We start from the raw sequence: 13,692 nt of genomic DNA, 5'->3' as shown, positions 1-13,692 counted from the left end.
TCCGACAAAAACAAATGAAATTTATAAGGGATTTAATAGGCCTTACTATGCATAAAATTGTTATGAGAGGATTTTACTACCTTATCAGAAAGTGTGGAAAGACTTAGACATTCAAATTAAGATAAGCAAATTGAAAAATAAAGCACATATTAACTCCAGCAAAAATTGAGTCATACATGACATGAATTATAGTCATTGTATATCACGTGGATCAGCAATGAACAATATTTACATAGGTACTATGTTAAAAATACTAAATACGGATTTTACCAAAAACTGTGACATAATCATATTGAGGATTTGAAGGGTAAGGAAGCAAAAAAGAGTTAACAATCTTCCTCAACTATAATAAGAATGCAACAAATAATGTCCAAAATTGTTTAATCTAGAGACATGAGTAGCAGTGTAGTACTGAGAAACACAGAAGTAAATCCTAGAATAAAGAGCTAAAAAACTTGAAAGTGGTTGCTTCTGGTGAAGGGTACAAAGGAGGCCTAGAGACTGCTTTATTGTTGATATAAACCTTTTAGCATTTCTTGACTTTTAAATCTATGTGCATGCATCACTTTGATTGCTTTTTTTAGCTTTTAAAAAAGCAGGGACATAAATTAAAAGATGTTGCAACTACTGCTATAGGCAATATAGCTTATATACAGAAATTTCAATTTCATTGTAAATTATTGGATGAGGGAGAAATAAAGCCATCTTGTTAATGTGTGTGCTTACTCATTTATTATCTGTCTCTCTCACTAGAATTTAAGCTCTGAAAGGGCAGGAGCAAATGATGTGCTAATACATGTTTAACAACAATTTTATGGAAAAGAAAAAAACTCTCATCTGTAGCATTTGGTAATGTCTGTGGTATAAATACTACTACTCTGCCTGATTTCAAGCTACCAGTGCGATGTGACTGAATGCAGAGTCGAGAAAATATGCACACAATTGGCTTTTATGAACTGACTTCACCACATCACAATAGAAACTCTGTCTGTCTTGTTTACTGTTTTATCTGCATTCAGCGTAGTGCCTAGCATATCACAGGTGCTCAATAAATAGTTGTTGACCTACTGACCAAATAGGGAAAAAAACAACAGAAGCCCAGGGGTAGGCAAACATTTAACTACATAATTTGATCTGAGAAAATACCATTTATAATTTTGAAAGCTGGAAATATTGCAAGATCCTCTGCCAGTAATCAGAAAACTTAAAGAAAGCAGAAAGCTGAAGTCAGATTGGAACTTAGATGTTAGGTCACCAACAACCAATATAAGGTCATCCTGGCCTCAAAGGAGAAAAAAGTAGAAAGAAAGGTAGTTGTGAGCCAGGCACTCTGCTAGTCACTTTGTACATGTTACTTTCCTTAAGCTTCACAATAATCCCAGAAGATATAGCTTACTAACCCATTTTGCATATGGGGACACTGAGATTCAAAAGTCTAAGCAACTTTCCCAGGCACACACAGCTAGTAGTAAGAGTGAGAGCTGGGATTTAAACCCAAGTTTGCCTAACTCTTTAACGTAGGCTCTTTCTGCTGTACAGCCACCTTCAAAAATACCTTTGAGCAGAGTAATTTAGAGGAAAAAGGGCTTTGTTTATCAGAGACATGAAATAACTGTCTCACCCTTCTACCCTTCTTTGGTTGTAAAGGTCCAGCCTAGGCATCTGTAAAGTAGGAGGTAGAAATGCATCCAAACAGGCTTTTGTCACAAGGTCTGGATTCTTTATTATAGTTCTATTTCCTTGTGTAAAGCAGAGTGCAGGCTGCCTAGCAACCAAGCTAATGGCATCTTTTTTTACCTTAATTACATTATGTTTTCCACAAGCTCAAAGAGATTGAAGCAAATATCAAGAGTAGGTCTGAGATTTTTATATCAAAATATCTGCTCAGATTTATGAACAATACATACATACATGCACACACACATATACACACCCCCTTCCCTCTTTAGTCCTTTTAGTCGAAGATAACTTAGACCATATTAGATCATATCTGTGTGATGCCATATCACTGGCTAAAACATACAAAAAAACACGTTTGCTTATAAATATAACATCAAACAACTGGTTTGAACAACCATTCTTAGCAATTTGAGGGACTCCGACAACTCTTGACTAAATTGACCAGCTGTTTTCAGTTATATGTATACATGTGTGTGTCTTCTAAAAGAGAGTTATATTTATGGGGGGGGGCAAAGAAACGGAATTTATTTATAAAAATTGTGTATTTATTCTTACATGTTTAAATTTCAGTCAGCTTCAAAATATTCTCCATTTGATGCAATACACCTATTGAAACACTTTTTCCACTGCTGAAAACAATTTTTGAACTTGTCAATACCAATGATTTTTAGTGCTTCTACCATTTTTTGTTTCACCTCCTACACAAATCAGCAAAGCGTTTCCCTTTGAGGACTTTTTTCATGGGAGGGAAGAAGTCACTCAGGGCAAGATCAAATGAATAGGGCGAGTGAGCACAGGGGTCATGCTGTTTTTGGTCAAAAAATGCCGCACACTCAGCGTGGGGTAGGCAGGTGCATTGTCATGGTGGAAGAACCAGTCACCTGTTTGCCACAACTTGGGACGTTTCTTCCATAAGACATGATGCAACTTTCTCAAAACTTCTAAATAAAAACTTTGGTTGACTGTTTGATCCAGAGGAACAAATTCTAAGTGTACTACAAGGGACCCACCCTCCAAAAGATAATTCCAGTTTTGGGGAGGTTCCCTCCTCATATTATAAACTTATCAGTAGTAATAAAGTCCAAATCCAGTACTATTAATATCTCTGCTAGTCACTTTTAAAAATTAGAACAAGAATCAGCAAAATCTGTATTATCAATACTCAGGATAGAAAGAGATATATAAACGTAAGTTTCATCTGAATCACTATTCAGAGAAGAAGCTAACAGGATGAAGAAATAAAGGGTGGATAAAAGAAAGAATTTGAGTATTAAACACAATTGGCTGCCTGCCTAACAGCTTTGTTTCTTGCTAACAGAATCCCAATTTTGCTCACGTTTGTTCAGCAGCTATATATTTTGTTCACACTTTTCAATAGTGGTGGTCACATTCCTCTTTTCAGACTATTGGTTTATGCATAGATATATGACACAATTGTGAACAGGAAGGTACGAGGAGAAGTATGCCTGGAGAAGTTCTGGGAAATATTTCCTCACTCTTAAAAAGAGACATAAGAGAAGGACAGTCCCTATTTTGCAACTCTGGACATTCCCACCTGTATGTGATGTCTAGAACTGTGGGATCATGAGAGGAACCAACTCATGAAGACAATGTAGCATGCTATGGTTTGTAAAGTGGAAAAATGAAAGAAACCTGGTTCAATAAGGACATCATTGACTGCTAAATTAACTGGTACTGAAGCCCCTGCTACCTTAAAATTTTGAAAAAGAATTATTACTTTGGTCATTTTTTTTTTTTTTTGAGTTGGAGTCTCACTGTGTCACCCAGACTGGAGTGCGGTGGCCGCTCTGGGCCACTGAAGCCTCGACCTGCTGGGCTCCGGCGATCCTTCCACCTCAGCCTTCCAAGTACCTGGAATTACAGGCGTGTGCTACCACGCCCGGCTGATTTTTTGATTTATTGTAGTGATGAGGTCTTGCCTGCCCAGGTGGGTCTCGAACCCGCGGGCTCGGGCAATCCACTCACCTCAGCCTCCCAAAGGCGCGGGATTACAGGCTGAACCACCGAGCCCAGCTAATTTGGTCATTTTATACTGAGCTGTCTGTTACTTGCAACCAGAAGCAATATGACTAATATAGCATGCTAGCAAATGTCAGAGCTTTTAAACTTATATATGTGACCTAAATACTACTGAAAATGCCTACTTTCTACATCTGACCTCCAACTGATAGAAACCCTCCATTGTATTTTTTTTCTAATCTAACTGGCTCTAGAGAGCCACTCTTTTGCCTCTTCATTTTCCTCTCACATTCCTTGTCTTTTTTGTACTCTTCTTTGTTTTCGTCTTTGTTTTTCATTCTTTCCTCTGCTTTCTTCCACTCCCTGCTCATTTGTCTTTCTCTAGGCCTTCAGTGGTTATGATTTGAATCTGAACTATGTCTATACATAGATTCATCTATACATATATAAATATTATTTCTTGTATATTAGAATAGAGGACTTCTTCCCCATTCCAAATGATACCTTTTCTTTCATAGAGAGAGAGCTCTACCAGCAACAACTCCTGGCCTTTCTTCATTCATTTACTCACTCTTCCTCACAAAGAAGGATTGACTTAATCTGACTTGTTAGTTAGGAAGGAGAATGAAATATGTGTAGCTTAGACCTTCCTATCATATTTTTCTTGGGAGGGGGCTGCCTATAAGGAGAATATGCACTGCTATTCTACTCCACACTGTACATTTTACAAAAGGCTGGTCCTCAGAGGGCAGGACCACAATGGTACGGCAATACCAGTGACAAGGTAGAAAAGTTTGTTTAATCTCCAGGTTTAATATTGGGAAGCTCAAATGCCTACAGGTAGAAGCCACCCCAATAACAGTGTTATCAATAATAAAGGCAATGAGTTCTTATATACCAGATCTTTTGTGTTATTGTGAAATTAGTTCAGGACTTGGGTCACAAACAGGACTTCTTTTTATTAGGCTCCCTTAAACAGCAACAGTATGAGGGGAACTCAAAAAACTGGAATTCATTTATTAAAAATTGTGTATTTATTCTTACATGTTTAAATTTCAGTCACCTTACAAGTACTCTCCGTCCAATGCAATACGCCTATCAGGACACTTTTTCCACTACTCAAATTTTTGAACTCATCAATTTAGATGCCTTTTAGTGCTTCTGCCATTTTTGTTTGACCTCTTCCACATCGACAAGATGTCCCCTTTTGAAGACTTTTTTCATCCAGGGAGACAAACAAACAAAAAAAGCCGTTCAGGTGAGATCGGGTGAACAGAGAGGACGGAGTACGGAAGTCATGCCATTTTTTATCAAAAACTGCTGCATACTCAGTGCAGTGTGGGCAGGTATGTTGTCATGAAGAATCAGTCACCTGTTTGCCACAACTCGGGACGTTGCTTCCGCAAATTGTGACACAACCTTCTCAAAACTTCCCAATAAAAATTTTAATTGACTGATCCAGAGGAACAAATTCTGAGTGTACTACCAGGGACCCACCCTCCAAAAGATAATTCCAGGTTTTTGGGGGGTCCTCCCTCATATATATTGAAGTTTTGTTTCCCTGTTCTTAAATATGTTTATTCTTTATGACTGTATATTGTCATTGTGGGTTGTTTGAAGATTTTTTAACTCAAATAATGTTTTTTTATTTTATAAATGTTTTCTGCAAACTAAAGGTATATTTAACTGCCTGTGGCTACCTGCTATCGGCTGGGTTTTCTAGGGAATAGAGGTAGGAAAATTATATATCGTCCCTATTTTTTAGATTCTCAGTTCGTGATAACTCATGGGTCTGCACTTACTTGCTCTGACTCCAACTTCTCAGAAATTTCACCTCTTGCTGCTGCTTCTGTATAGGCTTGATAGAAGGTCTTTTCTTGAGACTCCACTGTAATGGTCAACACAGCATCATAGGCTTCCCGGAGCTTTGGGTTGTTCCTCAGGACCTGGTAGGGGGTGTGCTTATAAGGTAAACTGTAGAGCAGGGCATCATAGGGAACAAAGACATAGGTTCCATCAGTCATTTTCAGATCATGAGCCCATTCCAAGAGATGCGTCTGAGTCTGTCCCCCAATCAAGGCCGAATGCATACACATGATGATTACTGAAACCGACAAAGCAAGGAGGTTATGTCAGCAACGTGTTAGTAAAATATAGTACCCAAAACTACAGATGGAAGAAATAAATAAATGGGTTCTAACCAATTTGTAAATTATTTATATCTTATGCCTCCAAGATGAGCAAGATGTTGAAATCCTGAGCTGAGGCTGAGGTATGTTCAGGGATTAAGCAAAGGAACAAGAGAGATGTGCCTGCAGGCTGCAGATCCTGACACTAGACAGGAACAAGAACTAGCATAATGAATGGGAGGTAGCATAATGAAGCTTCAGGGTTGGATAACCTAGATTTATATCCTAACACTACCAGTTATTAGCTGTGTAACCTTGGGTAAATTGCTTAACTTTTCTCTGTGTCATCCATAAAATGAAGGTAACAATGTGTACTTCATGGAGTAATAGGGATGATTGAAGGAGACAATTCATATAATGGGCTTAGTACATGGCACTCAATAAATAGTAGGTTCTATCATACCTAGAAAATAAGAAGGCTAGAAGGAGAGAATGGGAAATATTACTACAGCTAGCATTACTTTTTATTGTCCGTCCCCTACAAACATGCACTTTAATAGATTTCTACCAACTATTCTCACCTTTGCAAGGCCATTATAGACAATGAATGATACTAACTCACATTCACCTATAAATATGACTACAGTTTGGTGTTCCTTATGCAAAATGCTTGGGACCAAAAGTGTTTTGGATTTCAGACTTTCTGATATTTTAATTAAATCTTATTTTGTTATGGAGATGTGGGGCACAAGTAAGGATTAACTACACAAGTAGGCTGCATGCAGGTGAAGTTTGGGCCTCCAACTGATCCTCAGTCCTCCTGGTATAGGACCAGGTATCTTTTGTGTTGTTACATGCTCCCCTTCCACTGACCATTGGATTTTTGAATATTTGCATTATACTTAAAAGTTGAGCATCCCTAATCTAAAAATCTGAAATTCCAGATGCTCCAATGAGCATTTTCTTTGAGCATCATATTGGTTCCCAAAAAGTTTTCAATGTTTCAGCACTTCAGATTTTGGATTTTCAAACTAAAGATACTCAGCTTGTAATATTATGAGTAATATGTTCAATTTTTTAAACTCTAAATTCTCTGTAATTGAAATTACTTTACACTCAATTTAATTCTTCCTAGACTTATAAAACTTTCTTGTTTGGCAAGGCTATGCTAGAATAGAGTGGATTAGAGGGGGCCACGGTTGAAGAATGGCAGCTAGATCATGAGACTGAAAATCTTATATTCAATTTCGCCCTTGGCATGCTAAATAAGTTTAGCTTAAGCCCACTTGTGCTTCAGTGCCCACATCTTTAAAATGTAGATTCCAATGCATTTCACAGGTACATTGAGTACTTTAATTAGATAATGCCTGGCAAGTATTCTGAGCTCCTTGAAGAAAGGTGAAGGTTCTATTGCCATTGGTAGATATTAATTATACATGCTTACATGGGAACTTTAATCTCAGGGACGAAGTGTGCTTAACTATGTTCAATGACTTGTCTTTGGCATTTACATATTGCTTCATCTATCTTCAAAAACCTTCTTTACACTTGCTAAATACCCCCAGAACGTTTTCCCTTTGAGCTAGAGCTGGTACCCTTCATTTTTTAAGGTGTAACTAGTAAGTTATTAATTTGATTTAAATACACCACACACACACACACACACACATACACACACAGCACAGCATAACTTAAGTTTTCAAATGACCTCTCAAGTGTTCCTTTAAAATGGTTGCCCTAAGAGATTCTACATTAATTTGCATGCTCAGACCTTCCTCGGAATTCTCTAGGGATATCTTTAGAGCTAGTTCATGAGCCACACAGGGAATTCAGACTTACTTTTTTATGGTTACACGCTGTATAATGGGAAAATTAAGTGCCAGAGAGATTTGACAAAGCAAGAGTTGGAATTAGAAAGAGAAACTGGAACTGAAACCCTCTTATTCTCTACATTTGGCTACAAAAGCAAACATGAAGTGGTTTGGTCAAATTAGCCCAGTAATAGGTTCATTGGGGGAAAAGGTAACTTAGGTATTTCAGTTAGGTGGTTAGTTTGTCCAACATTTTCCTTGACAAGTAGGTCAGTATTAGCATCTTTCTTCTACAAAAACAGAGATTAAATGACTTACTCAAGGTTACCCAATAGATATACAATTCCACTTGATTTTCTTAAACAGATATTAAAATTACTTTACTGCATGGAAAATGTTAAATATAGCTAAGTATTTTGTGTTGATTGAAATACAGCAAACATCTTAACATACACTACTTGTAGTGAGTGCTGTTATGGTGCACCATCCAGATACACACTTCAGGACTGAAGCACTCATGCCACTACCTTCTAGGGATGTTAGCAGTTGATAACTGACACCTCTGTGAGAATTGCCCTCAGCTAAGGAGACCCACTTGTCCCAAAGTTATATCCCTTAGTAGTGTGCTAGGGCTGCCTTGTGCTGGTTCACAAGAGCCTGTGGTTAAATTTTCAAGGATTCTGTGAGCCAGTTAACATCATATTGGCAGCTTGAAAGTGGCCATTGTGGGAGTGATTACCCTGTGGAAATCAGCAAACACTACAAATCAGAAATTATTTTCCCCTGAAGATCTGGCAGTTATTATCACATACTGTGCCTTTTTTATCTGGGTGAGCCTGTACCTAATGACTGTTCAACATGGAAATGGAATGGTCCAGACTCCTTATCTCAATTCTGAACAACTCTGAAGGGTCATTCCAGCTCCAGAGCTCCCGTTGGGACTGGCTGAGGCCTTTGTTGTGACTATACTGCAGTTCAGTTCTCTCTTTCCAGTCCAACTGCCTTCTCTCCCTCAGAGGTATGTCACTGAAAGCACTCATCCAATAAGCTTCTAATACTCAAAGCTCCATTTGACAGGCTGTTTTCCTGGGAAACTGACTTGTGACACTGGGTTAAAGCCTTCACCTTAACCTGAACTGACTTCGATCGTGGCACTTACAAGATTTATTTTTCTTATTCATTTCTATCAACTTCTACTATAAAACTGTGAGCTCCTTGAGGTCAGGGACTCTTACTTATCTCCATATCCTTGTACATATTATGCACACAATGAACATTGTTCAGATAAATGTTTATAAACTAATGAATTATTCAGGAGAGGTTGTACACTTGGGTAGTTTTTGTGGGTTTCTTGAGATGTGAGACATGGACATATCTTAATTGTTAGTACAGAAGAACAATTGGAAGTGATATTTGTTTGGTGGATAGATAGTACCATGCTTGTTTTTCATGCCTAGCATCATTAACTATTCCCAAGACTTTACCATAACCTGATTCTCTCCTCTTTATTTTTGTTTCAATGGCCCACACTGATGAAATTTCAGACAAAAGGTTGGAATTTTTATAACTGAAAAGACCTTTAAGATCAATTAGCCCACCCTGCTCCCATCATTTTATATAAGAAGAAATAGAAGACTTGAGAGGGAATAATCAAACTCCTCTATTTTTTGCAGGATTAAAGTAGAAAGCACAAATGCTGAATTCAAACAACAGCATCTTAATTTAATAGATTGAGTACTTCATGAACAGGGATTTGTGGATACATCTGTTCTACAAGATAATTTAACTAAATAGCTTTATTATCTTAAAATTACATTCATTAAAATGGGATTTGACCTGTACATTGTTGTCAGGAAAGGATTAGTGTACAGAAACCTTAAATCCTAGACAAGGCCTGGGTCAACAGGTGGTCACTGAATAATACTAATTTGTAAGTTTCCATCCTGTCAAGCTACTCTACAGTCAAAACAAGAACCAGGAAATACACCCTCCTCAGATCTCATCTCACTAGGATATGATATTAGCACTTTCTCTGAACTACCTGAGCTCTACTCAAGCTGTCTGGCAGTTATGTCATCATACTGACAGCTGGGGCACTGACCATGGCAGGCTGTCTAGGACCCTCTCACTGTCAGTCCTATCAGCAGAAAATGTCGTGAATCTTTGGGAGAAGCCAATTCTCTTCACTCAAGTTCAATTTCTCTTCCTATGTTAAAATACTCTATTGAATATTTCCTTGAGATAGGGGAACTGTGTTTCTCAGAAGACAAAGCTCATTTTATTTCTTGTAGATTACTGGTTATGATATCCTTCATGGAGGAAACTGGGCTCAGTCTCACACCCTGTTATGGAAATGGTTCCACTAGCAAATGCTAAAGAAATCCCCAGAAGTCATATTCATGAGCCCTCAGTGTTGCTCCCAATCCACAGAACAGCCTCCCATTCTACTGTTCTTACTTATCATTTAATCCTTTTGTGATATTTCTACCACTGACATTCATTTTAATCTATTTCAACAGTTGAGAGAGAGGGAAGGGAAGGCAGACCAGAAGAAGGGGGAGCATGCAGATTTATCCCAAATCTTTCATTTCCCCAGGATTCACCATCTGGCCATATTGTGGAAGAAGTAGATACATACCTTCTTTCTCTCAGTTTCCACCAAGTGTATAAAATGATTGTGGAAGAAAAAGGTAGGAGGCTCCAGAATCTTCACGTTTCCCAGGCTCTGCCCTCAAGTGCAATTCAGTATGAGAGACCCTCAAAGTACACTTAAGGAACACTACACTAGGCCATATGTGGCTGTCTCTGTCAGTTGAGGACATCTCACACATTTTTGGCCTTAAGTCCTTAGGCCACCACTTACTTAACTGCCACCAGTGTTGAACTGGTCCAAGTAGATCAGCATGATGATAGACACATATTACATTCAATGACTATTCCATCTGCATCTGACCGTATTTTTTTCCATACCTGATTAAACTGGTGTGCATTTATTGCCTTAACATTGCTGCCCAGCTTGAGCAAAGTTTTTAATATTTCTCCATACATTTCAACATGTGTTTCCTCCAGTTTTTCCTAAACTTCTATGCAGATAAGGTCTCTTAAATGCAGGAAACCTAGATGTGTAGAGAATTTTTCTTGTACTGGGTCTTCAATAATTTGATCATTACTGATAGTGACCCGATTCATGAAAGCAAATTGTCTTCTCATCATTTATATTTCATTACATTTGACATTACACTATGCTAAATTCTATACCAAATCCCCTATAAGCACTAAGCCTCCTGGTCCTAGTATTATTAGTATCACTATTGTTATTACTACAAGAAAATAGGCCAGGCACAGTGGCTCAAGCCTGTAATCCCAGCACTTTGGGAGGCCGAGGCGAGAGGACTGCCTGAGCCCACAGGTTTGAGACCAGTCTGGGCAACTTGGTGAGACCTTGTCTCTACAATATACCAAAAAATTAGCCAGGCATGGTAGCACGTGCCTGTAGTTCCAGTTACTTGGAAGGCTGAGGCAGAAGGATTGACTGAGCCCAGCAAGTCAATGCTGGGGTGGCCATGAGCATGCCACTGCACTCCAGCCTAGGAGTTTTGAGACTCTGACTCAAAAACAATAAAAGAAAGAAAGAAAACAGGGCTGATGCCTAGTACCTTGGGGCACTTTAAAAAAAAAAAACTTCATCACTGGGCCCAAAAGTTAAGAAAGAAAAAAGAAAGGGCTGAATAATGTCAAGTGAGTATCCTCCAGGAGCGTACCTCAAGTGGACAGGAGGCTGTAGAACAAGGTCTAGCATTAGACCAGTGTTTCTCAAAGTGTGTTCCCTGAACCAGCAGCATCAATATCATCCGAGAACTTGTTAGAAATCCAAATTCTGGGGTCTAACCCAGGCTTCCTGAATCAGAAACTCTGGAAAAGGACACAACAATCTGTGCTTTAACAGCCCTCCAGGGGATTCTGGTGCATACTTAGATTTGAGAGACACTGCTTTAGACTAACCAGAAAGCATATCCTGGCTCACCCACTCACTAGCTTTATGACATTGGCTAAGTCATTCAGCCCCTCTTAGCCTCAAAAGTCTTATTCATAAAGTGAATAAATAATAATTAGCCTTATTCTATAGAGACGATGTAAGAATTGAATGAAATTATTCATACAAAGCCTTTGTAAAATCACTAGCACATAATAAACTCTCAATATAATATCATTATTTTCATTGTTATTATTTTTCTTATGTACAAGACTCTTTGCTAGATGGGAAGAAATTATCTTGTCCCTGGAAATAAGATAGCAAATCAAGTAACCAATTTTGGAAGAACAAAAGAATGGCATTCTGACTGTGTCATGTTGACTTAACATCATATTGTAGAGGATTAAAAGGAAGCCTCAAGTGGCCCAATATCCTGGTAAGCCCAAATCGAGAGTTTTACAATCAGCCAGGCAGGAGGGCTTGGAGGTTCTCCTGCTAGCCTTTATAGGAATTATTAAAAAAAATACCTTTCTAGGTGAGTGCAATCTCACAAGTTCCCTGCTTGGTGAGAGGATGCTCTTCTGTGCCACTGGCCAGAAACGACCAACAAGGCTCAACAGAGAGTAGACTAGATTTTGACCCTCCAGCCCAATCAGATAGGTTCCCTTGTGTAAAGTACAAGTTACATAACCACATACAGCAGCCCTGACCATAAGCCGAGGTTTTTGTCTTTGATAAATATCTCTCCTATTTGACTTTATCAGAAATAAAGGTAACTGGTAATCACTCCCAAGGTTTAAGAGAATTTAGTTGAGAACCTAGGAGAGGATGAATCCCCCTACTCTTGGATTTTATTTACCCCTTTTTTGGTATTAATAATGCCTACATCTACCTACTTTTTACTGTGAGACTCACAGGTATTGTAAAACTTGAAAGAAAGTGCCTATCTCTTGGATAATTTGGAGAGTTAAATGAGATGATCTATGTGCAAATATCTTATAAACTGTAGAGAGCTGCTTACATGTAAAGTGGTACTATGATTGCTTTTATCGTCTCTATGGCTGCATCTAATAACACCTCTGTTGTTTCCCCTTCCAGTAGTCTACAGTTATTATTATTGTTATTATTAACTTTCTTATTAAATATATCACCACCTTGGTATTATGTAAGTGCAACTCAGACCTGTTTCTGAGAAAGACACTTCCTCTAACTCCAGGAAGGTGTCAGTGATATTTTCTAATTGGAAACATTAATTTATAAGAAACAGAAGGGGCATACAGCCAGTAATAAGCTGCTCTTCTCTCCCCTCCCTCCCCACTACCACCATCACTACAACCACCACTGCCGCTGCCATTGTTATCACTTTTACTGTGAACAAATCAGACAAAACCAATCTTCCACCTATTTCTATTACTTCCAAATATTGTCAGTTCCCTCCAAAGGAAGGGGTTCCTTTCCACTGTGTTTTGTATATCACAAAGGGTTCTTCTCTAAAGGTTTGATTTTGGAGTCCACAGTGTAAAGAAGTAGCCTCAGCCTGGACGCAGTGGCTCACTCCTGCAATCTCAGTATTTTGGGAGGCTGAATTGGGAGGACTGCTTGAGCCCAGAAGTTTGAGACTAGCATAGGCAATATAGCAAGACCTCGACTCTATTACCAAAAAAAAAAGCTTTTTTAAAAAATTAGTAGAGTAGGGTGTGGTGGCATGCGCCTACAGTCCCAGCTACTCAAAAGACTGAGGCAGAAGGGTCACCTGAACCCAAGAGTTCAAGGTTGCCATGAGTCATGATAATTGTAATCATGCCACTGCACTCCAGCCTGAGCAACAGAATGAGACACTGACTCAAAAAAAAATTAAATTAAATTAAAAATGAAATACCTTTGCTGGGACCCCACCACAGACCAATTAAATCAGAATCTCTGGTGGGGCACTCTAGCATCTTGAAAAGATGTCCTCATAAATCTGGTGTGCAGCCAGGGTGAGACCCCTTGACCTAAAGGAATGAATCTCTAATGGTAGGGCAATAATATGTACATTTAGCCAGGCTCGGTGGCTCATCCTGTAATCCCGCACCTTTGGGAGGCTGAGGTGAGTGGATTGCCTGAGCTCGCAGGTTCG

General features: G+C 38.7%; 1 protein-coding gene across 1 annotated transcript in view; it reads right to left on the bottom strand.

Moving 5' to 3' along the window:
- GUCY2F (guanylate cyclase 2F, retinal) overlaps nucleotides 1-13,692 on the bottom strand; it is a 118,898-nt gene that overhangs the window by 95,595 nt on the left and 9,611 nt on the right. Inside the window, exon 3 of the mRNA XM_008072990.1 lies at nucleotides 5,463-5,764. Coding sequence (XP_008071181.1) covers nucleotides 5,463-5,764 — 302 coding nt within the window. The remainder of the gene's footprint in view (nucleotides 1-5,462; nucleotides 5,765-13,692) is intronic.

The sequence above is a fragment of the Carlito syrichta genome, unplaced genomic scaffold (genome assembly GCF_000164805.1).
Source record: "Carlito syrichta isolate Samal-C Ts95f unplaced genomic scaffold, Tarsius_syrichta-2.0.1 Scaffold315562, whole genome shotgun sequence".
In the NCBI taxonomy this organism is placed as follows: domain Eukaryota; kingdom Metazoa; phylum Chordata; class Mammalia; order Primates; family Tarsiidae; genus Carlito; species Carlito syrichta.
The sequence above is the reverse complement of the archived record's forward strand: the minus strand, read 5'-3'. Positions and strand labels throughout refer to the sequence as shown.